Source organism: Taudactylus pleione, unplaced genomic scaffold (assembly GCF_031769625.1).
Source record: "Taudactylus pleione unplaced genomic scaffold, aTauple2 ptg000138l, whole genome shotgun sequence".
In the NCBI taxonomy this organism is placed as follows: Eukaryota; Metazoa; Chordata; class Amphibia; order Anura; family Myobatrachidae; genus Taudactylus; species Taudactylus pleione.
The window spans coordinates 9682638-9710213 of record NW_028284540.1 but is presented as its reverse complement, the minus strand read 5'-3'; the positions used below and the strand labels follow the sequence as shown (position 1 = coordinate 9710213).

Genomic DNA, 27576 nt, shown 5'->3' with positions numbered 1-27576 from the left:
ACCCTGTCACAGGGTCTCCAGGGCTAAAGCATTAACACCCCAAGTCAGTCAGCCCAAGCCGGGGATCTCAGGGGAGGTGGGGACCCCCACAAGAGGAGGTTCCCCCTCACCTGAAACCCCAGGCTTAGGCTGAAGCCCGGGGATCTTACTCGCACCCCTAATAGTGTGGTATTTAGTTCTAAACTATTGTAATTTACAGTGGAATTACAGGTACCAGCATGCCTGCCCTTTGGCACTTGTGAAACTACAAGTGCCAGCAGGCGGCCGGCACCCTGTACCTCCACTGTAGAGCGGCCGCTGATTGGCTCCGGCTCCTGACCCACTCACCAGCCCAAGTGGGAACTGTCAGGAGCCGGAGCCAATCAGCGGCCACTCTACAGTTAGCGGCTGCTGATTGGCTGCCGGCTCCTGACAGTTCACACTGATGAGTCAGGAGCCGGGTAGCGGTGTATGTGGTCACACACATACATCGCTAATGTAAGTATCTGGATCGTGTTACATTTTTTTTTGCCAAGACCCCTGGATGCTACGGAGACCAGCGCGAGGATGGAAGAAAGTATAAGATATTTTTCTCAGGTTCTCCAAACGGGTTCTACGGGACAAGTGAACGTGACACAGCTGGCACAAGTAAGTATATGTGAGGTAGGTAGGTAGGTGTGTGTACTGTGTTTTTTTAACTATTTATTTTAAGTAGAGGTACGGGTACCGGCCGCCTGCTGGCATTTGTAGTTCCACATGTGCCAAAGGGCAGGCATGCTGGTACCTGTAGTTCCATTGCAAATTACAATAGTTTAGAACTATATACCACACTATTACCCCCATACCCACCACTCCAGGGTAGCAGGGAAGAGCCCCGGGCTTCAGCCTAAGCCTGGGGTTTCAGGAGAGGGGGGACCTCCTCCTCTTGGGGGGGTCCCCACCTCCCCTGAGATCCCCGGCTTGGCCTGACCGGCTTGTGGTGAGAATGCTTCGGCTATGGAGACCCGGTGAAAGGGGCTCCTGGCTGCGGCATTACACCCCAGACGGTTTGGGTCTGGTGCTGGTTTTAAACATAGGGGGAAACCTACGCATTTTTATTACCCCTACATTTAAAACCAGCACTGGTCCCTAAACTCTGTGGAACCCTACAAGTTTTGTTCCCCGCAATTTTAGGAACCAGGACTGGCTGACCAGTCCTGGGCTGGTTATGCCTTTTGGGGGGGGGGGGGGCACGTAATTATTATTGTTTTTTTTAAATTAATCCTTAAAATACACTTTTCAGTATTAAACATACACAAATCACTTCAATGGTGAGAACCGCGAGTGTCCATTTAAAAAATGGCGCCATTTTGAAATTTAAATATGGCCACCACAAGCCAATCATGGCTCACGACATCAGCGCCTCGGCTGGCTTTTATAAAGCCAGAGTGAGGCACAGTCAGGCCAATCCATCGGCTGGGATGCAGCAGTGAAGAGCTGCCAGAGAGAAAAGACACCGGGAAAGTCCAGGATGGGTGGAGTCCACCAGGTGAAGTCGCCGTGGAAGTCCTGGGGCAGGTGGCAGCCATGTAAAAGAGCTTAAAGGCTGCTGCCTCCCAGGTGAAGGTGCAGAATAAAATAAAATATTAAAACAAATGGTGTCTGTTTTTGTTTTTTAATATTTCTGTTACAGAGGTACCATAGGTACCAGCGGGCCAATAATGCCCTGCTTGCTGGTTCTCGCAGTACCAGCATGCGGGGGAGGCTTGCTGGGTCCTGAAGTTTTACTGCAAAATACATTATACGTCTATTTTTTTACACCACATTACGCTATCAACCCGGCACCCACCGCCCCAGGGGTGCCAGAATACATACAGGGGATCCCTATGTTAATGCTTTGGCCCTGGAGCCCCGGTGATTGGGTCTCCTGGCTGTACCATTACACCCCGGACAGTTTTTGTCCGGTGCTGGTTTTAAATATAGGGGGACCCCTAGGCATTATTTAACCCCTATATTTAAAAACAACACAGGCCCTTTAGCCAGGTGCTGGTTCCTAAATTACGGGGGAACCCTACTCGTTTTGTTTCCCAATATTTTAGGAACCAAGACTGGCTGAACAGTCCGATGCTGGTTATGGTTTTGGGGGGACCCTACGTCATTTTTTTTAAAGATTTAACCGGTAGACCACACAAGCAGCCTTCACATATCTCACTGATATGTGCAGGCTGCTTGCTCGGGAGAGTTTTGCAGAGAGAAGACACTGCAATCTCGGGTGAGTAATCTCATCTAAATTTGCTACTCGGGGGAGAAATCTCAATCAGCTTCACCATCGGCCAACTCACTTTCAGCTAAACTCACTTCTTATTAAATTTGAGAGTTTAAAAATGGGAAAATCACCTGAGTTTCGGTGAGGCAAATTGAGTTTAAAAAACAAAAACTCGATCAGACTCGAATTTACCCCCTAGACTCTTCAGGGAGTCAGAGAGATTGCTACTATGTCACTGAGTATCCCTGACAATCAGGGAGAGTTGGCATGTATGATCCAACCCCTAGTGCCTAACTCCCTAACCCTAAAACTCCCCCCTAACAAAATTACATATGGTCGGGATTCCGGCGCTGGCAGCCGGCATTTAAACTACGTCCCGAAAGCTGTCATTATGTACATTTTGCCCAATACTTTACATGATGACAGAACACAGTATTATGCCTCTACCCAACAGCTGTTACAAAGGCTGATAAAGTCATCAAGTTTTTATGTGAAGAAATTAAAATACCATTTCAACACCACAGTTTTAATATGATGTAAGCTGTTAAAGTTTTACTACAATTTTGTTTTTAAATGATTAAATTGGTTTTGTAAACAATTTAATTCAGAACTTGATCTCATGTACCAGCTGCTGTTGAATCAGTTTTATTTTTAACACACCGACAAATTAAAGTTAATAAATGACCCTGTGATGTGTACACCTAGTATAAAAGTAAAATGCTTTAAGTCTCCTGGTTTCCTGGGCCTGGACATCAGCGGAGGTGAGTTCCTAATTCCTGTAACTGGAGTTATTTTAAGAGTGAAATAAAACTCATTCTCCTTTCCAGGGGACAAAGATGCTGTATTCAACTCTCTGGACATTTTGTTATTTCATGCTATTGCTGATATCAGTTTTATGGGCTGCTGAGAAAAAAAATTCCAGCCAAGATGCATTCTCAGGAATAGCCAATATTGCCATGATCAATGATACCACTAAAATAGTCAACTTTAACGATCTACGGCAAAGAAAAGGTAAGAGATTTCAGTGACCAGCATGCTATAACCTCTGCTGGGTTTAACCCAAAGTGGATGATATATACCGATCCACAAATTGCTTTAAGGGGTTTCATGGAGGGAGAGATATTAGTGAAAGTTCTGTTTCCAACCATTTCAAATTATTTTGGGGAAATTGTATCAAACCTTATAAAGAGTGGAGAAGTGGACCAGTTGCCCATAGATCTTAATCAGGTTCTAGTTTAGCATTTATCAAGTACTTTCTATAAAATTATATGCAGAAGCTAATTAGTTGCTATTAGCAACTGTTCCTGCAACTCTTGTGTTGGCTGTGACTACTGTGGGCAACCAGTGAGGATAATGGTGCCATTATCCTCAATGAGTTTTTTTGTATAGCATTCTGGTTTTGGAGTTTTTGGTGTAACTCTTTGATATTGTGGATATAGGCTAATTTGGATAGCGCACTGGATAGTACACATTTTTGCGTATATCTGTGGGCAACCAGTGTTCCTTCATGGACCAAGCTACAGATATGGAGCTGCAGAGATTGAAGATGAAAGTGAAGATCTTAGGAGATCCTTTGATACACCATACTTGCTGACTGCCTGGCTTCCCCTTTATCTCTCACAATGTTATCTATCTACAAGCTTTGGTAATGGGTATACTGACACATACTATAAGGATATTGCGCCTAACTGCTCTACTGATATCATGCAGGTTTATAAATTACTCATGCAAATACTTCCAAGCATTCTCCATCTGCACATAAATATGGGCACATTGGCTTGTACATGTATCCTTGAAGCTGCCTATGACTTTATATTATTGTGTAAACTGTACATAATCAAAGTAAACTGTTAAAATGTAATCTGGCGTTCACCTCTAGGAGCTAAAGATACTTTACAGAAAGAAGTAATACAAGAAAATATTAGTTTCCAATTTAACATAGCAATATTTTTGGACAGAATAATAATAATAGTAATAATAATAGGTCTTGATTGCACACACAGTAGAAAAGAGTAATAAAAGAACTCCTATGAACCTCATTCAGGCACAGTTGTATATTTGTCCATATTGGAACAGAAGCTTTTTACTGCTAGGCACCCACTTTTTAGGTAGGCATATGTGTAGCTAGGGCATCATTCTGAGTTGGGAATAAAGAAAGAAAGAACGAGTAACTGTGCACCTTGGTAAAACCATGCTGCACTGCAGGTGGGCAGATGTAGCAGAGAGATTTAGATTTGATGTATGTATTTGCTCCCCTTGCAGTGCTAAACGGTTTTTCCAGGTACACAGTTACTTGCTATTTCTTGCTTTATTCCCAACTCAGAATGGATTCAGTATGATTTACCGCTGGCCACATGGCTGGCGGTTCTAGTCCTGACAGCGGCAGCCCAACAGAGGAGGAAATCCCGATCGTCCTTAGGGTAAGTATAACTAACGTAATTCCCCCCCCTAACCCTCCCTTAGGGGTGCCTAACCCTAACCCACCCCTTCCCCGCAGCCTAAACCTAGGTCCCCCGGGGGGGGGGTGCCTAATCTTAACCCCCCTTCCCCTAGCCTAAACCTACCCTCCCGGGGGGGTGCCTACCCCTAAGTCCCCCCCTAGGGAGCACCTTACCCTCCCCCCCCCCGCGGCTGTCAACGCCCATGGCCTGGCTAACCTTCGATCGGTAAGCTGGGTGTCGAGCTCCCGGTGTAGGTCTAATTATAGGCGTCGGGATATCGACGCCTGTCATTAGTGCCTAGACAGTCGGGAAGCCGGCGGTTGGGATTACGTCACTCGGCTTCCCAACTGCTTCCCCTCAGAATCAGGCCCCTAAAAAGCAGATGCCTTGGATTAAATTTAGCAACAGGGATAACAAATATGAAAACCAGAGGTAAATGTTTAAAAGGGGCACTTATGAAAAATAACAAATTCAACTGCAGATCAGAAGCAGTAGCCAATATTTCCCCACGTGGCAAGAAACATCTGTATATGGAGAATTAAATAAAAAGTTAATACACAATTGGAAACAGTGTGGATCTAAGTGTGATTGTTATCAAACTACGAAAATCTACACTTGCCTACTTTTTTGTTATCCATTCCGGGTGGGGCGTTATGATGCATTTCCACTACCATGGTCCCATTCGTTATGATGAAATGTATGTGATTGTATAGCAGGGCCATGACGGCGCTATTTGTATCATTAGGACTTGTCCACACGCATTGAATACATATACACGTACTTTACAAGAAAGAGAAGTGGGATACAGGTAGGTGTCCTACTCTACCAGGAGTCCACCCCAAGATTTGGAAGTCTCTGGCCATTGCGGGAGAGTTGGAAATCACATACTTATTCGATGACTGAATTGTATCACAAATGCCTGGTCTCTTATGCTTGTTGGGTAGAGCTAACTTCACAGTCAGTTGCTAGAACAGTCTTTGAGGATCATATTGAAAAATATGCCTCCAGCAATTCAATTTTAAGTAACGTACATAGGGCCTGATTCAGAGCCGTTCGCTATTTGCGGTCGTTCGTTCAAAAACAAGGGGTGGCTATTCAAATGATCCGTTCGCAAATTGCAGTCTGTTCACACCTCTAAGTCTGAGCGAGCAAAACATACGCTCGTTTATTTGTTAAAAACGCCCCCTGGCCGCTCGCACCATACGTCATGTCCGCTATTTATTAGATTAATCGAGTACATCGACCAGCGTATGAACTGCTCGCTATTCTTGTGGTTGGTTTTTGCTACCACAATCTTGCGAGCAGTTCTGGCTATAAAATAACCCAGTGACGTGGTCAATGACGCTGCTGTATTAATTATGCACACCCATAAAACGCCCGTTTTGACCTTTAAGCACGCCTGCGTTCTGATCTCCACTCCCCGTTTTCAAGCACCTTCCCCTGTTACCACCCACATACGCCTCATTCTGTCACTCAAAATAGCAGGCATTCGCTATATTGCGAGCACATGAATTTCGGCCGCACTGACTGGTTCGCGCATGCGTATAACGATCCGTACGCATGCGCAGATGTGCGAACATCGCTCGGAACGAGCGTACTGCCGCTAGCGAGTGGCTCTGAATGAGGGCCATAGATTGTAGATTTATGCAATGCACATAGATTTTAGATTTTGTATTTTATGATGTTATGAGGAGCTGGGCAGCTCTTGTTGTATATTAGGTAGGCTCATGTATCTACAGTTATCCAGAGAATTTAATTTTGCTGCACAATATTATTTACTTGAGATACACGAGATGTAGAAGGGAAATTTACAGGCCTAAATGAATCTATACTGAATACAAATGTTCCTGTTATTCAGTGCTTAAAGTGGTCCTAGAGAAGTGGTTGAACTCACCCCCCTCTGCGTTTGCTTAAGAAAAGGGACAGCGTGCACCGTAGGCGTGCACCAAAAAAGGGGTGTAGTCTAAAAGATGGGTGTGGTCACACAATAGTATTCCCAATTCAAATTATGCCACACAGTAGCACAGTCTCGATTCACATTACACAACTTAGTAGTGTCCCTTATTCATGTATGACACACAGCAGTGCCCTTTACACAATGCCTACATTTATGCCCCTTATACACAATGCCCACAGTAGTAGTGCCCCTAATACACATGCCTACAGTAGCAGTGCCCCTTATGCAATTCCTATTGTAGCGGTGCCCCTTATACAGTGACCCCAGTAGTGGTAGTGCCCCTTATGCAGTAACCCCAGTAGTGGTGCCCCTCATGCAGTGACCCCAGTAGTGGTAGGGCCCCTTATGCAGTGCCCCCAGTAGTGGCATTGTCCCTTATGCAGTGCCCACAGTGGTAATGCCCCTTATGCAGTGTCCATAGTGGTAATGCCCCTTATGCACTGCCCACAGTAGTGGTAGTACCCCTTATGCAGTGCACACAGTAGTGGTAGTGCCCCTTATGCAGTGCCCACAGTAGTAATGTCCCTTATTCAGTGACCCCAGTAGTGGCGCCCCTTATTCAGTGACCCCACGAGTGGTTCCCCTGTAGTAATGCCCCCGAGTACATGCCCCCAGTAGTAGTACCCCCAGAAGTTATGCCCCCAATATGAAGCCACTTATACAAAAAAACCCCAAAAACAATACTTACCTTAAGCCCCGCTTACGCGTCCGTCCGCTCCTTGGAACTATGGGAGAGACGTCATGACATCTCTCCCATAGTGCACTGCGGGAGCAGGAAGCCGGAGCTCAGATGTGAGCTCCAGCCTCCGGCTGGCACTGCGGGGAGGGAGCCGGGCACCCGCTGCTAACAAAATCTCAGCGGGCGCCCAGCAAATGGAGCCTCCCTGCTGTGCCGGGGTTAGGTGGGCCGGAGGAGGCAGAACTGGTTCAGTCTCCAAATAGAAGTGATGGAACGCAGTTCCGCCCACTTTAACCCCTGCTGTTATCTATTCTCTATGTTAGTGCCAATAGTGTTAACAGTGAGAGTAAAAGGTATATATATATATCTTTTAAAAATATTTATTTATTCCAAAATGAAGGTATTATGAGCAGGTAACATATCATAGACTTGTGTCAATTTCAGTTTCCAAAATATTACACATACACAGGATTGTGAGCAGAAAGAACACAGTGTTTCATTACAACTGTGAGCTACCGAATTCATACAATAAGCACTGTCACTTATCATCAGCACGTTTCCGTATCTGAAGAAGTGGGCAGTGACCTATGAAACGCATAATACTTTGGAAACTGTAATTGACAAGCCTATGAGATGTTACCTCCTCATAATACCTCCATTTTTGAATTAATATTTTTGGAAGATTTATACCTTTGTTGAACCATTAACTTACATCACTATTGATTCTAATATAGAGACGTATATTAGGAACATTGATATTAAATACATTCATATAACAAATCTTTGCCCAGGAATTTATTATTTTTGTAAATTGTTACCCCAATGGGTCGTTTAGCTGGCCGATGTTCTCGCAGCTTATCCAATGTTGCGTTGTACAACGTAGCTCAGATAAGTAATGCATGCAGGAGGTGTGATGCCTCCTGCTACATTACCAGAATTGCTTGCGTGCAGCTTTGCAATTCCATCCTAAGCTGAATCAGGTCTTAAATCTTGCAGATTTATATGGTTTGTAAAAGAAAATGATTTACATATGGACGTATAAGAGAGTTTAGAGGCAGAATTTTAAATGAATTAGTGTAAAATAGCTAAAGGAGGAGCAGAGTATATTGTAATGCAGAGTGAGTCCGAACACGGATTTCAAATACCATGCTTTATTATGTCTGGAAATATACTGTATCTAAGGTGTTTGTAAGGTATTAAAGAATAACTAAAACTTTTTTTTTTTCTTTTAAGTCTTTTTCACCAGGGACTGCGATGAACTTTACCGATTGGGTCACAGGAAAAATGGGGTTTATGTGATTCGCCCAGATGGCTCCCCCTATTTGGTGGTTCAGTGCTACATGTATGATTGTGGGGGATGGACGGTCATTCAGAGAAACAGCTTTGACACGTTTATTACATGGAGTGAATCTTACACAGCCTATGAATATGGCTTTGGGAACATTGAACAAGATCACTATATTGGCAACCATTATATCCATTTGCTAACTGCTCAGAAATGGAATAAAGTCAGGTTTCTTCTGGTTGATTCCAAAAACATGACCAGACACGCGGACTATGACAGCTTCCATTTGACCAATGCTAGTGACAAGTACCGGATGAGACTCGGGACATACGATGGAGATGCCGGGGACTCCTTGTCTTCTGGTGCCCTGGAAAGACTACATGATAATATGAGGTTCTCCACCTATGATAATGACAATGACCGGCTGTATAATAAAAACTGCGCTGATAAACATGGAGGTGGCTGGTGGTACGATTCCTGCTATGATGCTCAGCTGAACAAGAAAAATGGCCTGCACTGGAAAACGCTCTGTGACCATAATTGCATGAACTCACTCATTCTAATTAAACCCATTCACATGTATTGTAACAGGGTGTAGACAGCCTCTAGCTGCGCACAGCTATCTAAAACATGCATGCCAATAAATTCTCTATGCCCTGCGGGTAATTCTGCAGAAAATTATCTTTTTCAATTAATATTTCCTAGCAGCAACTGTCAGGGAAAATCTTCAGATCCTCCTGTGCATTGTGTGGCCATTACATTAACAATCGGCCCAATTCTGCATTTTGCCAATAATTTAGTAAAGAATTTGGCATAATTCAAAATGTTAAAAATCCTAATTCCTCGATTGTGATCATTTTTTGGTCAGAATTGGCGATACGTGAATCCCATACATTGCTGATTCTTTTACAAAATCATCGTTAAAACGCAGAATTGGCCCAATTGATTGTTGATTGGCCCAGTTTCTCTGGTTACAGCTTGCTATAGCTGCACTAGATGTTGATCAATTACAAGTGTAAAACTGAATGATGAATAAACAGCAATGTGTTAAGAGTATGTCTCATCACTTTTATGTTACCACTTCAGAGTTATAAAAACACAGGGGCTCATGCAGAGTAAATTATAAAAACATATTAAACCCCCCCTCCCCCCAAAATTGTGGCAAAAATACTGTATACTGCACATTTGCAGAGCCATATACATCTCATACACCTGGCTAATAACAAATAATCACCCATCACCAGAAGAGTCAGAACGTTTGTATGTTGGGTGGAGATATAATTCCTTTTTTTAGACCTCCCTTTCCAACTTAACTGTTGCTGGGTAAAGGTAGAGGTAGTACCATGAGGGAGAAGGAGGCCGCCACCAAGGAAGAAGAGGAGGCCGGGACCACCAGAGAGGAGTAGGAAGCACCACAGTGGATCAGGAGGCAGGAGCTGTGTATTATAGCAATAGGCTGCTCAGCACGGAGGTGTAATGTACTGTCTTTTATCATAACCTCCTCTTCCGTGCAGTACAGGGACTATGCTGCCTATTGCTATAATGCACAGTACCTGAACGTCCACTCCATTGGTGCCTATGTCCATCACCATCTATTTGCATCCCCTAGCACAGGGATGGGGAACCTCAGGCCCATGGACCGTATAAGGCCCGTGGAATCATTTGGTCTGGCCCTCTGAAATTTTTTCTGCTGGCCTCATCTGGCTAGCAGGGTGCCTAGGATGGCACCCTGCAGCCAGAATCTATGCAGCAGTGCCACCTGGAGCGTCCTTAAGCCGCTTCAGACGGTCACACCACAACCTTTACAGCTCCCCAGAGCATCCTTAGGATGCTCCGGCCATTGCTGTAATCAACTGGTGATTGTGGCCCCGCCCGTGTGACATCACACGGGAGGGGGCATGGCCTGCACCAGGCCCGCAAATAATGTTATATATATCAAAATGGCCCTCGGCAGAACAAAGGTTCCCCACCCCTGCTCTAGCAGGTGCAAATTATATGCTGCATATGCATTTCTGCAGGTTTGCATAAACACACTATTACTGTAATCAACCTATGTTAGACAGACCATTTCTTCCCGTCTAGTCTCTCCACTTGTAGAGTTGTTAGATTTTTGCAGTTCTACAATCTCACATATGCAAGTGTTTGCTTTCTGAGCATGCACAGCGCAAAATAACACACGATACCCTATACAAACTGGCATAGGACTTACTTTGCATCAGCATAAATGTGACAAGTTTCATCGCTTTCTCAAACAGCTGACAGAGTAATAGGCACTTAGGGGGTCATTCAGACCCACTCGCGAGCGGCAGTACGCTCGCAAGTGGGTCGATGTTCCCCACTGTGCATGCGCACGATGGAGGGAGCTCCGTCGTGCGCATGCGCAAGACCCGGACTGCGACAGCCAAGCTGTCGCTCCGGGTCTCACACCAAAGGGGGCGTGCTGTCGATGTTGATTGACAGCACGCCCCCTTTGGTGGGCGTGCCTGCCAGACGGAGGCGTTCCCATGGGAACGCCTACCGTCTGAAGCCGGCCCCACTGACATCACTAGTGATGTCAGTGGGAGTGATTTTGGCTCTGATGGAGCCAAAATCACTCCAGGGCTTGTGGCAGGGAGACCCTACCGCAGGGTCTCCGTCGCAAGTCCGATGGTCGCGATGGTCAAGACCATCGCAACCATCTTTTTGGCCGCTCGCACATGCTGTGGGTGGTCACCCACAGCTATGCGAGCGGCCAGGAGGCCGCTCCATTTTCATGGAGGAGGGCCCTGATTCAGAGCGAGCGCTCTGGTCAGAGCGTCCGGCTCTGAATCAGGCCCTTAGTTCAAAATACAAAAGTATAATAATTTTACTTTACTTGTAGTTCTAAAATGCAGGGTTATATGACTATTGTCCTGTAATTTTTGTACTTAAATAAACTTAAGGGTCTATTTACTAAGCCTTGAATGGAGATAACGTCCCAAAGTAAACGGTGATAACGTCCCAACCAATCAGCTCCTAACTGTGACATGACAGTTAGGAGCTGATTGGTTGTGACTATCTCCATTCACTTTAGCTCCATCCAAGGCTTAGTAAATAGACCCCTGAGTTTATTGATTTTCCCTAATTCTCATTCTTTACAAGGTAGTATTATTACAGAATCATCAATAAGGTCAATTAAAATGATTTGTATGTAAAAATCACTAACAATGATTTATCTACAAAATGTAAATGATTTAAGTGTGCTGCAGTGTAACATGTAAGAATAGGGTATACCAAAGATAAATATAAGATAATATAAAACACATAGGTTAAGGCTATATTTTCCTTTCTCCGCTGCTGCAGAAAGTTTCCCTCTAAAGAAAATTTGACAATAGGAATCATTTACTAAGAATGCACAGTGGGCTTGATTTGGAGTAAATGTTGTACCTAAGTAAAATGAAAAATGAGAGATATGGTAAGAACTTACCTTTGTTATCTCTCTTTCTACGAAGTCCATAGGGTCGACAGGGAGACCTTGGGGTATAGGTGATGATGGAGTCATCCGGGCACCACGCAATAAAATTTTTCTCCCAGGATGCACTGGGTCTCCCTCCTATACCCCTCCCCCGGGCCAGAGGCACCTCAGTTTCGTAGCAAGCCGGAGGAGGATTAAAAAAAGAGAGAAGAAAGTCTGGAACACTTAAGAATCCCATTCTCACACAGAAGAAGACGGAAAACCGGTGACCAGAGCGAAGCCCATCTGAAGCACAGGTGCGTCAGGATGGGTGCCCTGTGGACCCTATGGACTTCGTAGAAAGAGATAACAAAGGTAAGTTCTTACCAGATCTCTCATTTTCTACTTCAGGGTACATAGGCTCCACAGGGAGACCTTGGGGATGTCCCAAAGCAGTCCCTTTAAGGGTGGGGACGCTCCTGTGCAGAGAGGAGAATCTGCCGCCCAAAGGAAGCATCTCGAGACGCAAAGGTATCAAATGCATAATAAGAAAGGTCTGGACAGAAGACCACGTGGCCGCCATACAAAGCTGAACAGCAGAGGTTCCACGGCGAGCTGCCCACGAAGGACCCACAGACCGAGTAGAATGAGCAGTAACAGAGGGCGGCACTGGAAGGCCCTCATGAGTGTAAGCCTCAGATCGCCAAGCGAATCCATCTAGCCAGTTTGTTTATTGGCTGGCCATCCCTTCTTGTGGAATCCGTAGAGGACAAACAAGGAGTCCAATTTCCTAAGGGAACTGGTACAGTCCACATACATCTTGAGGGCATGTACCACATCTAATCAGGCCTTACCTGCCAAGAGGTATAAAGAATTAAAGGCTGGTACAATAATTTTCTCATTAATGTGGAAACTAGAAACCACCTTAGGAAGGAACCAAGGGTGAGTCCAAAGCACCGCCTTGTCCCGATGAAAAAACAGATATGGGGAACGGCAAGTGGGAGCCCCCAAGTCTGGCACTCTTCTGGCAGAAGCAATAGCCAGAAGAAAAACAGTCTTAGCTGTAAGCCTAGACAAAATTGGATGGAGCGCTTGTTTGAAATAAAAACACAAAATATTACTAAAACAGGTTTTAATAAAACAATTAGACAAGATGTATGAATAATACAATATAAAATATGATGTAGTATTTAAATGACAATGCTTAGGAATTGCTTTAGAGCTCTTTTTGTTAATCTCAGGTTTATATCAGGTTAATACCAAATGCGATGCATATAATTATTCCTATAGATCGAAATCCAAATCGTCATAGATCAGAACACAGTTAACGTATAGGTGCAAGATATATAAGTGGGTATAATGTACTCACTATCCAAGGATCTATGTTAGAATGGATAATGAATATATCCTCTGCTCTGTTGGGATTGGATATCTAGCCAGAGGTATAAATTGTGTCTCCAGAGCTGTATAGTGATGTATACTGCCTGTCGGACTCATACACTCACCCAAACACCGTCCTTAGTTTGGTCTGTGAGGTGCAGCTCTTTACCACCTAGCGATGGGAGCCCAATCTCTGGAAATGTAAACCGTCTAGGTGGTCCGTCTCAGTCCAATGGCTACCCGCAGGTAATTGCCAGCTGTGTTGTGGATCGAGAATCAAAGTGCAATCACCGTCCTGGGTAGGAACTATGGGATGCAGCGCTCTACCGCTTGACAGCGGGAGCGAGGTCTCTGGGTATGCGAGACGTCCAAACGATCCGTCTCAATCCCCAGTGTACTGGCCGTCCACAGGTATCTGCCAGCTGAGCTGTGAAATGGAAGCCAGAGTCCATAAAGTTTTGCAGCCGGGGGAGTGTGTAGATGAGGGACAGGGGCCCGATGATGCAGCACTCTCACAGGTGGATGAACGGGTGATTGTCAAGTGAGCAGACAATATATCAGAGCTTCCAAAGCACTCCTTGCTCCTTGATGCATTTCTATGGGTATTTGGGTCTGGGTTTCTTCAGAAGGTAAGCCATTTGAATTCCACTGATCCCAGGGGTTCAAATGGAGGGCCCTGGAGGGCCCTAAAGGACCACAGTCAAATCCCAAGATGCCACAGGAGGGACAAAGGGAGGCTGAATGCAAAGGACACCCTGTAGGAAAGCGCGGATATCAGAAAGAGGAGCAATCCTTCGCTGGAACCACACTGAAAGAGCAGATACAAGGACCTTCAGCGAGGCAAGGCGGAGACCAAGATCCAAACCTGCCTGCAGAAAAGCCAAAACTCTGCTGGATATCCAAAACACCTGGTGATCATAACCTTTGGGACACCATTGAAGGTAAGCGTGCCACACCCTGTTGCAAATCCTGGCAGAGGCTGGTTTACAAGCTCTGAGCACATAGCCAGAAAAACCCCTTGGACCTTAGGAGGGATGTCTCAAGAGCCACGCTGTCAAAGACAGACGACCCAGGTCCGGGGAAAGGCAAGGACCTTGCGACAACAGGTCCTGACATTGAGGCTACAGCAACGGAGTGTTGATGGAGAGACTCTGAAGATCTGAGTGCCAGTGACGTCTGGGCCATGCTGGAGCCACCAGCAGGACAGTGCCTCCTTCTTGTTTGAACTTCCTAAGTACTTGAGGAAGAAGAGAGATTGGAGGAAACAGGTACGCAAACTGGAAGGACCACTTGACTGACAGTGCGTCTACCAGGAGAGCCTTGGTGTCTCTTGTTCTGGACCCGTACACTGGCAGTTTGTGATTGTGTCAGGAGGCCATGAGGTCCATGTCCGGAAGACCCCACTTGTCCACTAGGAGCTGAAACACTTCTTAGTGAAGAGACCATTCCCCAAGATGCACGTCAGAGGTGCTTCCCAATTGAGAACTCCTGGAATGAACACTGCCGATATGGCTGGGAGATGACCTTCCGCCCATGTCAGAATGCGTGACACTGCTGTCATTGCCACCTGACTTCGAGTTCCTCTTTGATGGTTGAAGTAAGCCATGGTCATGGCGTTGTCTGCCTGAACTTGCATGGGCTTTCCGTGAAGTAGGAGTCTGGCTTGCTTCAGGGCCCTAAAGACTGCCCGAAGCTCTAATATGTTGATTGGCAGGGCAGACTCCTCTACAGTCCACCATCCCTGAAATGAGTATGGACCTGTCACTGCACCCCAACCCCAGAGACTGACGTCCTTTGTCATGAGGACCCAGTCCAGAATCCGAAAAAGGAGCGCCCCCTGGTGAGGTGGCCCATCTGCAGCCACCAAGCAAAAGACAGACACACCTCCAGAGAGAGCACCATCGTTTGTGCCTTTATCTGATGGTGTAAGCTGACCCAAGAGGAGAGGATCAATTTCTGTAGAAGCCGGGAATGAAACTGGATATATTCCACCATGACGAAAATCGATACCATGGATCCCAGTAATTGCATTGCTGAGTGGATGGACACTAGGTGACTGTAGAGGCATCAGCGTACTCGCGTCTGCAAAGTGGAACTCTTTTCCACAGTCAGACAAATCCGCTGCTGTCGTGAATCCAACAGAGCTCCCAGATGGAGCCTCCTTTGATATGGAATCAGGGAGGACTTCTTCCAATTGATCAACTACCCGATAGTGTCAGCTGTAGGTGGTGATGAAGTATCTCTGGAGACCCTGCTAACAGTAGAAGGTCGTCCAGGTAGGGTAACAGGCAAAACCCCTGCAGCTGCAGATGGGCTGCCATTACCACCATAAGTTTGCTAAACACCCGAGGTGCAGTAAAGAGGCCAAACGGTGGAGCCCGAAACTGGAAATGTCGCAGAACAGCAAACCTGAAAAAACGCTGGAGAGCCGAAGTAATTGGAATATGCAGGTATGCATCCTGAATATCCAGTGACACCATAAAATCCCCAGTTTCCATAGCCACTATAAGTGAAGCATAGGGTTTCCATCCTGAACCTAGGTACCCTGAGGAATTTGTTCAGGGACTTGAGATTGAGGACAGGCCGATGGGATCCGTTCGGTCTTTGAACCAGAAAGGTATTGGAATAATAACCCGTTCCCCTCTGAGGCAACTGGACAGATACTATGAATCCTGCTTGAAGCAAGGATTGTATGGCCTTCTGGATTTATAAGGCCTTGTCTTTGTCTGACTAAAGGCCTGTGCAGAAAAACTGATGGGAAGGTCTTCTGCGGAAGGAGAGGGTGTACCCGCGAGAGACTACTTCTCTTACCCATGTGTCTATGGTGGTCTGACACCAACACTGGATGAACTGAAGAAGTCGGCCTCCCACCTTGGGACCCCTGTGAGGGAGGCCCGTCACGTTACGCTGAGGGTTTATCCTTGGACTTGGAAGCAGGACGTCATGTACTCCAGGCCTGTTTCTTGGGTTTGACAGCCTTTCGGGAAGGTCAGGGCCTTGGGAGGGCCTGACCTGTGGGCTAACCTTGAGGATGTAAGGATCGAAAGGAGGTGGTGCAAGGCTTCGATGAAACCGCAGCCAGAAACGCAGAATTAACCGCTGCCAACGTATCCCCAATTCTGTTGATTTCAGGACCGAACAATACTTCCCAAGTGTATGACGAGCATGGTAGGCCTTTCTTGGAATCAGCATCTGCCCTCCAAGAACGCAACCACAGAAAACGACGATCAGACTAGTTGCAGCCGAGACACTGGAAGTCAGGAGACTGATAACCAGAGCAGCCTCCCCACTATAAGTGGCTGCATCTCTGATGATACCAACTAAATCTGAACCCCAGAAGCATTTGAGGAAAGGGTATGTAGACTTCCGGCAAACCTCCACCTTCCTACCTTCAGGGAGAAATGGAAGGCGTAGGTAACGTAGCACTGTAGGGGAAGAGTTCCATTTCGTGCAATGAACTTCAGGAAATGGATAACACGCAGCCAAATGTCTCTGAGGTTGATACCTCTTACCGAGCATTCGCCAGGCTGTAGCCCTGTGATCAATTAAATGATCTGATAAAAGGCATTCTTCAGAAGTAGCCCTTTATTTGTACAAACAGAGGAGGTGGTTTGTCATCCTCTATGACGCAGACGGCTCTGGCAGTTCACATCAAAGCAAGAATATTAATCCAAAAATGAATCTCCATCTCCAGTGGAAGGGACTCAGGGTAGGAGACAAACGCAATCTCTCCGTCATCAGAAGACATCTCAGACTCAGAGTTGTGATGACACTGTAGGACACTTAGATGGCTTAATAGTTTTCTACTGCTGCAACAAATCTTTGAGCAGTAGAGGTAGCCGCCATCTACCCATGGGGGCACAGGAGGAATTTGTATAGCAGTAATCTGCTGTGGCAATCCCAGTGAAAGAAGAAAAAAAACAGACTGCTGTGGTAACCCCATAAAGGGGAAAACAGCTGGCAATGCTAAGCGGCCCGCATAGTAGCCAGGACTTGAGATAAAAGGAAACCCAAGGGGGTTCCTACACAGTGACCGGGACATTAGAAGGGCCTGGTGGATAATAACCCCTTCCTGTACCATCTACTCCTCACTTAAACCTGCAGCACCTAACCTGTATAATAGCAGATTGGGTGCCGCAGAGCGCACATTACTGTCCCTTGTAGAGCAATATCGCACACAATATGGCACTGGGTAAAATGCACCCACTGAGTATATATGATACTAGTCAGGAAGGCAAAATACTGGTCCTGTCTGATGCTTGGGCAGATATGGCTCAGATGTGGCAGATATGCTCAGATATGGCAGAGTGCAACATACTGCTCAGATATGGCAGAGTGCAACATACAACAGTATGTGACAATTCTCACAAATACTAGCATATATATATATATATATATATATATATATATACACACATATAAAGAAAATAGAAAAAAAGAAGCGCCTACCAGTGTCTAAACAAAAAGTATTTTAAATCAACACACAAGTGAAACAAAACTGGTGATTTATTACGCTACTTATCTGGTAAGAAGTTCTTTTTTATAAGTGTCAGAATGCACCAGTTAATCAGAAATGTGATCGGAAGTTGTTGAATGTATGCTGCCAAATTTCACTGAACGTCCATCCCGCATTCCTAGTGACCCGCTCAGTAGTAGCTAGGAAGCAGCAGCGGCAGCAGCGCTGTTGTGTCAGTGAATGTAATGTAATCGTGCTGCTTATTATATATTATAATAAGCAGCACGATTACATTACATTCACTGACACAACAGCGCTGCCGCTGCTGCTTCCTAGCCACTACTGAGTCAGTCCAGGAGCTCGGTGTATGGTAGTACAATATTACTTTGTGACAGCAAGAAGGAGCTGTAGACAGAAAACTTCCAACTGCAGAAGCTTCCTCACAGTAGGGATGCTGGCAGACCAGTCAGGCTGCTGTTGGAAACAGTCTATGTGGGACTGTGGCAGCCAGAGAGCTCAGTGAAGCTAAGCGAGCCATTGGGGGCCAGGAGGCCTGTGTCTGGAGCTTGCATGAGGCAAGGGGGGACCATAAACCTCTCAGACTGTTTTTGTTTCCTGATTACCATGCACCATTTTCTTTATTTTACTGGAAAGCCATGTGTGGACTCTAATTCTGCACCTAACCACTGCACCACTGACCCCAATCTACCGAGCTAATTACCCCAAGTTATCACAATATATATATCACTTACATATGTGAGATATCAGAAACACCCTGACTACACCTGTAAGCAGGGCATGAATCAGAGAAAAGATAGGGACAGTTAACAGTTTGGTACTGACAGTTTGTGAAACTGGCAATTAATCCCTGGCAATTAACACCTGGGACGCTGAAAAGTGTCTCAGCCTGTGACCCTGGTGTTCAAAGTGGCAGCGCAGGGAACTTAATGCCTGGCTCCACATTGCCGTCTTCCCCGGGTGACCCCAGCACCCGGAGGAATGGGACTGCTCCCAGCGGGTCACCACTCGCGGTGACCCGCCACTTACATGCTCCCCATTGCGCCCGGCCGCAGTCCAGGGATCCTCGCGAGGTGCCTGCTAGCCAAGACCCCAGAGGCCCGCCGAGATCCCCTTATCAGTACCGGCGTCTCCGCACCGGCGGGGTGAAGGAGCGGCAGCGCCGTCGTCCCCTGGACTGTTAGCTCTGCAGAAATTAAGAATCTTCTTTAAAATAAAATATCTTCAGGGGCTGTTAATAGCCCCCCGCATATCACTGACTCCGGCCGGGCACCCAACGAAACTGAGGTGCCTCTGCCCCGGGGGCATGGTATAGGAGGGAGACCCAGTGCATCCAAGGAGAAAAATTTAACTGCGTGGTGCCTGGATGACTCCATCATCACCTATACCCCAAGGTCTCCCTGTGGAGCCTATGAACCCTGAAGTAGAAAGGAAACAATTGATAGTTATCTTATTTATATACTGTAGTTTGTTCATGATCGGTCATCCATTTTAACTAAAGCACATGTATATTGACTACTTGGGGCCACATGTAATAGGGTGAGAGTTTAGAAAATATGAGAGTTTAGCAGTAAAACGCTCACACTAATACATTGATCGAGTTGTATTTTCAATACAGAAAACACCTGAATGAGAGTTTAAATCTTGAGAGTGTTGAGTCTGAAAAACATCCACGTTTGCCTGTTCTGTGACTTTATTACATTGGCTGAGTTTAAAAATGTGAGAGTTCTCTCTCATTTTTTCTAAACTCTCACCCTACTACATTTGGCCTTTGGTTCCTACAAAAACCGATGATCCCTTTTGTCATCTTTGGTTGATTTCCATTAAAACTACAACCCCATGAAAAAAATAGGTCTGCTTTTTACTCTGGTTTCCTATAGGAAGGCACATGGAGTTGCAAAGTGCCATGGCATAGGTAACACAAAAGATGTAATGGGTAGAGTTAATATGGAATGCCTCTCTTCTTAACATTGATTTAAAATCAATGAAAATCGATGTTGTGTTTTTGAGGCTAAATCACACATTTACTAAAATATCTAATAGTAAATGTGTGATTTGGCCTGATAAACACAACATTGGATGTTGATCGATTTTGAATGATTTTCATAGATTTTAAATCAATCAAAATCAAACTTTAGTAATTCAGCCTCTTTCCTCAGCCATAACATGAACAGTAAGGAGCTTTCTGAGTTGCAATTTCTGTCAGATAACATTCTCCTGGCAATAGACTTCAGAGCTTAAACCATATACTTCCAGGTGAGACACACTTTCTTATAAAACGCAGAAAAATCAACATCCACAAAGAAAATTAGAGAGTGAAGACTGAGTTATAGGAAGACAACCTGAAAGAAATACAGGTACTATGCTTGTTGTGTGAAAAAAAGTCTACAGTAGGTGTAATTGCAGCTTTAGAAGAGCAGCATCCATTTATTCTTTCTTTTAAGCATTTAAATTTCGACAAGTTTTATGGAAATGTGGCCCCTCCATCTGAGAATAATGGACAGCAGTGACCTTACCCGACAAAGTACAAACTCAACCATGAATCCTGTTACACAGCATTTCCAACTCCAGTCCTCAAGGCACCGTAACAGTGCATATTTTCCATGTATCCTTGCTGGAGCATAGGTGTATTAATGACTGACAAAAAAAAAAAAAAAACAGGTGGTACTAATGATTTCACTTGTGATTCTGAGAGAAGACCTGGAAAAATGCACTGTTAGGGTTCCCTAACAACTGGATTTCGGAAACACTACAGTAACAATAATATAACACCTTGCAACAAACTTCAAAATAAGAAAACTTTGGAGTCTGCATTTTATTGTTATAAGATAGACAAAATAAATCACCTCTAAATAACTATAAAATGAGCCTACAACCCCTTCAATTAAGCCTTAAGGACTGAACTTCAAACAAATTCTGATCGCCAGGGCAAGTCTGAAAGCTCATTGCTAGCCAGAGAATACCCCCTTCTGTGTTTCTATCCCTCACCTTGTGCACTGGAAAATGCAAAACAGCACGCTGTCTAGTGCAGCTGCTGGAAACCATTCTATCTAATTACCTTCATTTAGGGATCGGATACAGCATTATGATTGCAGCTAGAACTCCTGTATTTGCCAGAAACCTTGGCGTTGTCATGAGCGGGGTTTCAATATGCATCTCCAATGCTGATAGACCCCCAACATATTCATTGGGGGGGAAGGGGACAATGACAAAGTTTAGAGGGTGCTAGCCAGTAAATTGTATGGTAGTCATAGTTAAGTTTGATATTATTTTACCATCCAATGTACACAAGCTAATGGTGCATACGCATGGTACGACCGTCAGCGATAACAATATCGCCGAATGACCTCCCTGGAGTGCTAGATGATCGATATAGATTATCCAGCACACCACCAACGACGGCCCACGATCCGCGATCAATGATCACGGACCTCTATAGTAACCTGGTCGATATCGACCAGGTTGGCCTGCATGCACGGGCGATGGACAAATACACGATATGATCGATATCGTTATCATCGAGCATTTTAATCGTCCCGTGTGTACGCACCATTAGTTTGCAAATTACTAGTAACAAAATTGCTGGCTTGTCATTTCTAGATAATAGCTGTCTATACATAGTTTATAGATAATATTGTACTAACTGAGTGGAAAACATAGTATGGTAGTATTTACATTATTTTTCTACAAAGCTCTAATGGAAAATATGGGTTTATTATTTACAGTAAAAGTTATTTATCCAATACTTTGTCATTTAATATAACAACTACCATCTATATGCAGCAAGAGGACACTTAGTTTTTATTAGTATAAGAGGTATTTACCAAATGTATTGATCATGTAAGTTTAAAGATCTCCGTGAAACAAGTGGCAGCAAACCTGTGTTTACTCTGTAATATTTTTTCTCATTTTAAGATCATATATAGATCCAAATAGTTTACTTAATATGACCCAATAATACAGTAATAGATATGGTCCAATCCATAAGCTATAATGCAGCTGCTGCCTCAGTAAAAGAACACCCTTTTCTAGTAGTCGATTGTCCAAATCCTGATCATCCCTGCTGCATTTCCAGAGTATGTTGTATCCGGTCCTTCCGAGAGGTATATGGGGCATGCTTTAACCGCAGTTTATGTTTGGGAAATAAATTGCCACTGGGTGCATAAATGGCTTCACCCTCTTTACCCATAATGGCTCGCAGGATTCTGTTACGTGCCAGTATTTTCTCATAAAACTCCAATCCACCTTGGGAATAAGATTTAGAAATTGTGGCCACTTTCAGGTCAGATTTGTAATCCAGCCACTGACTCACTGCATCGTCACACAAGAAATACATTGTAAATCCGAGCACAACCGCAACCAAATTGAACACACCCCTCAATAACACAGGACCAGAATACAGGCCTAGGAGCTGCTTAAATGCCACACTGGAGAGGCACACACTAGACAGCCAGAGAGGGGCAATGGAAGCCTGTAATATAGGACCATTCATGTGTGCATATACGGCTTCTCTAGCCAAGGAAAACTTCTGAGCTTTTTCTGACAAGGATAATGAGTCTCTTAAATGGATTCCAGCTTCGCCTTCCCAATTTACCTCCTTTCCATTAATCACTAGCATACGATTAACAATTCCAATCCCGCTGTCTTCTGAATTTTTGTAATTTGCAGGAATACCAACCAAACAACCTTGAGGAAGCCAGGGTATACCTGCACTCACAGGCTGAAACCCGTAGGCTGAGAAGGGTGTGAAACCAGTTGATACCAATTGGACCTCTTTGAAAATATCTTGAAAAAGTCTCTGCTGTTTTCCAGTGAGCTGGGTCAATTCTCCTTTTGACCAGCCCTGATACAATTTTCTGAATGTTTGCTCTGGGAAAACATGGTAGGATATATTGACGGTAAAAAGGCCAAAAGAGGACACAGCAAGAAGCTTCCCTTTGTGCTTCTGTGTAAACTTGCAGAGCTTCATGAAAAGTGGGTATGCCATGTTCTCAAAACCTGACAATCAAAAAATGTATTGTTAGAAATATTCAAACATCTTCCTCACTGTTGCTTTCCAGTTCAAACACATTATTAGCCTCAACTGGGCTGCTCCTTTCTAAAACAAATGGAGCTTTAAGTAGGTCCCACTGATCCCTATAATGAATGGAAACTTTGTAAAAAAATAAAAATAAAGCGGCCATCCACATTTGGACAACCCACCTTAAATAATCATAAAGGTTAGACATTATGTTTTAAAGGGGGAATGTTTGATTAATATATGATGAAAGACAGTTCTACTTAGCTTTGATCCTTTGTACCGAGTGTACACTTGAATGCTTTAATTGTCCAATCTCCTAATAAGGCAGTTTCAAAAGACTGAATGGGAATATCATGAAGGATCTTAGGGAAGGCTTCTGATGTGGACGATATTGCACAGCTGCAGGGAAGTGGCTGTGCAATTCTGTCCAACTAAAATGCAAATGCAGCAAGAGGTGTCTGTAGGAAATAGACTCCTCCTGCATGCATCTGTGATCCAAGTGCAGCGTCTGTAGATGCTGCTTCAGGTCATCATTGGTCTCTGCCTTGAAGCTTACTCAGCCTGGCCGTTGGAACCCCTCTGCCAGGTCCATGAAGTCTGCATTCGTAGATGTAGACCCTGGGCTTGCACGCCTACCAAACAGGGCTAACAAGCCTCTGTTTTGTAGAATGGTCCTGTTAACTGCCCCCCAAATGCCGCAGCATGTCAATCATGCTGCGGCTAAGGGGGATTGCAAGCGATCACCAGAACGAGTCCTAAGTCTGCGCAGACCCAGAACCATCAGATTTGTACATAAACCATCGGGTTTACGTACAAATCCGAATCAGGCCCTTAGTGTGCACAATGGTACATTGAGGCTGCTACATATTTATTGACCTGATATATCGGACAGTTTAACTAGGTTCAATACTAATGCTCTATTTTATAATCATAGATATTTACAACTCTGGGCCTGATTCAGAGCCGGACGCTCTTTCAGAGCGCTCGCTCTGAGTCAGTGCCCTCCCTCTCTCTTTTTAGAGCGGCCTCCTGGCTGGTCGCATAGCTGTGGGTGACCACCCACAGCTATTGCGAGCGGCCAAAAAGATGGTCGCGATGGTCAAGACCATCGCGACCATCGGGCTTGCGAAGAGACCCTTGTGGTAGGGTCTCGTTGCCGCAAGCCCTGGAGTGCTTTTGGCTCTATCAGAGCCAAAAGCACTCCCACTGACATAATTTGTGAAGTCAGTGGGGCTGGCCCCAGAGGGTAGGCGTTCCCATGGGAACGCCTCCGTCTGGGCAGCCACGCCCGTCACTCAACATCGACAGCACGCCCCCTTTGTAGCGAGACCCATAGCCACGGCTTGCCCGTCGCTATGCGGGTCTCGCGCATGCACACGATGGAGCCGGCTCCCTCGTGCGCATGCGCACTTGGCCAACATCGACCCGCTCGCAAGAACTGAGCTGAATCAGGCCCTCTGTTCATTGCATTACAAGTGCCATTAAATATGTCTTTGTGCTTGAGCCTTTATTGCACTGAAAATCATGCACAAATATATTGTATATTTTAAATGAACACGGAATTAGTGCTGATTGTGGAACACACATGTGCATTAACATTGTCGTCTTCTAGCTACATTGCAAGACCCCTTAATTCCTTCTAACTCCTACCATTTGCCAGAGAGAATTACTAGCTTTCTTTCTTTCAGAGTCCATATGGTGAGATTGCTTGTTAAAGGAAAACTGAATTTAATAGTTGCCTTCATACACAGTTATCACCATTCACAAATGCATCTAGAAAAGTATATCAGAACTGAATATATTTGATCTATTTTGATTGCGGTAGATTCTTTTTCCTATGTACAGCACAATCCTGTCCTTGCTGCTTTTCTGAGTTTGAAATGACTGATAACATAGAACAGAGGGTCTCAAACTCAGGGCCTGATTCAGACCCGCTCACAAGCGGGTCAATGGTGGCCCAGTGCACACGCGCGGCGTGAGCGAGTGCAAAAAGCACTCGCTCCGGCACTCGCCTTCCAAAAGGGGCAGCTGTCGATGTTGATTGACAGCTGCCCATTTTGGAAGGCGTGGCGGGGGGGTAGCTGAGCAAACGGAGGCGTTCCTGCAGGAACGCCTCCGTTTGTGGGCGGCCCTACTGACATCACTAGTGATGTCAGTAGGTGGACTTCCTACTCTAATAGTGCAGGAAGTCCACTGGGGCTTGCGGCAACGAGACCCTACCACAAGGGTCTCGTCGCAAGCCCGATGGTCGCGATGGTCTTGACCATCGCGACCATTATCATGGCCGCTCGCATAAGCTGTGGGTGGTCACCCACAGCTATGCGAGCTGCCAAGAGGCCGCAAAAAACCCCCCAAAAAACAACACACGCCCTGATTCAGAGCGAGCGGCTCTGAATCAGGCCCTCAGTCCCCCACACAGGTCATGTTTTCCAGGTCACCCAGCAGGTGCACAGGTGTACTTATTACTCACTGACACATTTTAAAAGATCCACAGGTGGAGCTAATTATTTCACTTGTGATTCTGTGAGGGGACCTGGAAAACATGCACTGTTTGGGATCTTGAGGACCGAGTTTGAGAACACAGAGTAGCTTGAATTCAGCTGCCAAACAAATGCAAATACAAAAAAGAACATATATGTAAGCCCTTGAAAAGTAAATACAAGCAGTTGCCCACAGCAACCAAATTCCAACTTACAATTACAAAATGAGACTTTTTGGGTGCAATTCAATTGTTTTATTGCGCCCGATCTCGGATCTAAAGTGACGGAAGAACACAGGGTGATATTTGATTCTGATTATCGCGCCCAAAAAGGTCGGATTTAGCCGCATAAAGCGGCTAAACCTGACCAAAGCACTGGGCGCGATTGTGAAAAGTGCTGTTTGGGTATCCAAATGGGTCACTTTCTGCGCATTTCAGCTCACCACCCACGGGGGGTGCGAGTTGAAATGCTGGCGCCAGCAGCTGTACGCGCACCCGACAGGAGCAACAATTGAACAGATCTGTAAGGCGCAAGGGGGGGGGACAGGGACGACAGCTGCCAGTGCAAACAATTGAATTGCGCCCTCAGAGTCACATGTGTTTACAATTTATGCTTTGTATTTTAATAGAATATTATGCACAGGAGCATAAGCAACATGTAACCTGTTCTTCCATCATTAAGAACACCAGTTTATTGCTTCATTGCTGCCTATTATATATACGCAAGTAATGAAGAGGAAAATACAGGACTTGAACATAATATTACAGGATATGTTTGCAATGTCCTGTAATAATCTTGCCATAAAGTCATGTGACAGAGCCCTAGATTAGTGATAGCTCTCCAACCTCCTGCTTTAGTGAGATATTTTTTTTTTGGTAGTACTTGCAGCACTCATTTAAAACGCATGCTGGTATGTTATTATTGATAGGTGTCTCTTGTAATTAAATATTTTGGTTTCATTTAATACAAGGGTAGTATGTGGCCATTTGAATATTAAACTGACACAGGTGGAGGAATTTTCTCACATTCTCTCTATCGCTCACTCTCTCTCATTTCACGTGGTTCTCTCTGTACACAGCCCTGATTTCCAGATGATAATATAACAACATCACTACATACGATTACAGTCTGAGATCCCTCCTGTGTCGCTATGACTGGGTGCCTGCAACTATCGCCTCGCAAAACACAGTTCTAACCAGCACTGACCTCCAGTATAAGAGAAGAAAGCACTTTCCTCTCAGCCGTAAATCGAGGTGACGAGCTGTCGCAAAGTCTCTGGCGTTGCATGACGCGTGACGTCACCCCAAGTATACATTGTATCAGTGTCATATTGAAGGGGGGAAACTTTCCTGACTCGTTATTAGTCCACTAATAACTTTTTTTCAATATACATACACAGTATGTAACAGTGTATGTACATTATATATTCAAGTCACATACATGAGTGGCTTTAATTGTTGTAAGTCCCAGTAATGCTTTGAATATAGTATTAACTGTGTTCTGTAACTAGGTTTTTTACAATATGACACACACTAACATTTGCAAGTGTTTCACGTGTGTGTGTGTATATATATATATATATATATATATATATATACACACACACATGTTTCACGTGTGTGTGTATGTATATATATATCATACTTGCCAACTCTCCCTCATTGTCAGGGAGACTCCCTGAAATAGTAGCAATCTCCCTGTCTCCCTGAAGAGTCTAGCAATCTCCCTCATTTCATCCTTACCCCCATTATGAAGCTGTTATATTAAAAAACAGAGATATATACATTCAAATGGGATCATTAGTGTCATTTCCTTGCATTGGTTATTATAAGGCACAATGATCCCTGCGAATTTCTGAAAAGTATCAGTGTGTTTTCATCAACAAACAGATCTTACTAACTGCTTTTGGGCTGGTTTACATTTGGATGTAAGTCAGGTTTAGGACACGCCTCTCAGATTTATCAGGACACGCCCACTGCAACACGGGCTCATAGGTGCTGCTTTCACAATCTCCCTGAAATGCTTTTTCAAAAGTAGGCAAGTATGATATATATATATATATATATATATATATATATATATATACATACATACACACATATATGGGTTGGGTATGGGATCCCGGCAGCCACAATACCGCAAACTTGCCTATTTTTGAAAAAAAATTTAAGGAAGATTGTGAAAGCAGCACCTATGAGCGCAACGGTAAAGTGGGTGTGTACTG

The 27576-nt window shown here is 44.8% G+C and overlaps 2 protein-coding genes across 3 annotated transcripts; one reads left to right on the top strand and one right to left on the bottom strand.

Annotated features, from left to right (window-relative positions):
* The first annotated feature begins 546 nt into the window (after positions 1 to 546).
* On the top strand, positions 547 to 9184 carry LOC148522830 (fibrinogen-like protein 1-like protein). The gene is made up of 3 exons (XM_088473675.1): positions 547 to 627; positions 3052 to 3235; positions 8535 to 9184. Exons 1-3 carry the CDS (start codon positions 547 to 549, stop codon positions 9182 to 9184), a joined length of 915 nt encoding a protein of 304 aa, XP_088329801.1.
* Positions 9185 to 20652: 11468 nt separating this feature from the next.
* Positions 20653 to 26651, bottom strand: TMEM177 (transmembrane protein 177). 2 transcript variants are annotated; one of them, XM_088473679.1, is made up of 2 exons: positions 26559 to 26651; positions 20653 to 22850 (listed from the first exon to the last, which is right to left on the bottom strand). In XM_088473679.1, the coding sequence occupies exon 2, from the start codon at positions 22837 to 22839 to the stop codon at positions 21907 to 21909; it is 933 nt and encodes a 310-aa protein (XP_088329805.1). In that variant the 5' UTR covers positions 22840 to 22850; positions 26559 to 26651; the 3' UTR covers positions 20653 to 21906. The 2 variants fall into 2 exon arrangements, with proteins under 2 accessions (XP_088329805.1, XP_088329806.1); XM_088473680.1 differs by lacking the exon at positions 26559 to 26651 and adding an exon at positions 26472 to 26548.
* Between the last annotated feature and the right edge of the window lie 925 nt (positions 26652 to 27576).

Coding starts and splice junctions, on each gene's coding strand:
- TMEM177 (XM_088473679.1), bottom strand. CDS start 22,839: ATGGCATACCCACTTTTCATGAAGCTCTGCAAGTTTACACAGAAGCAC.
- LOC148522830 (XM_088473675.1), top strand. CDS start 547: ATGGAAGAAAGTATAAGATATTTTTCTCAGGTTCTCCAAACGGGTTCT. Junction 628..3,051: donor ACGTGACACAGCTGGCACAA/GTAAGTATATGT, acceptor TCTCCTTTCCAG/GGGACAAAGATGCTGTATTC. Junction 3,236..8,534: donor CGATCTACGGCAAAGAAAAG/GTAAGAGATTTC, acceptor TTTTCTTTTAAG/TCTTTTTCACCAGGGACTGC.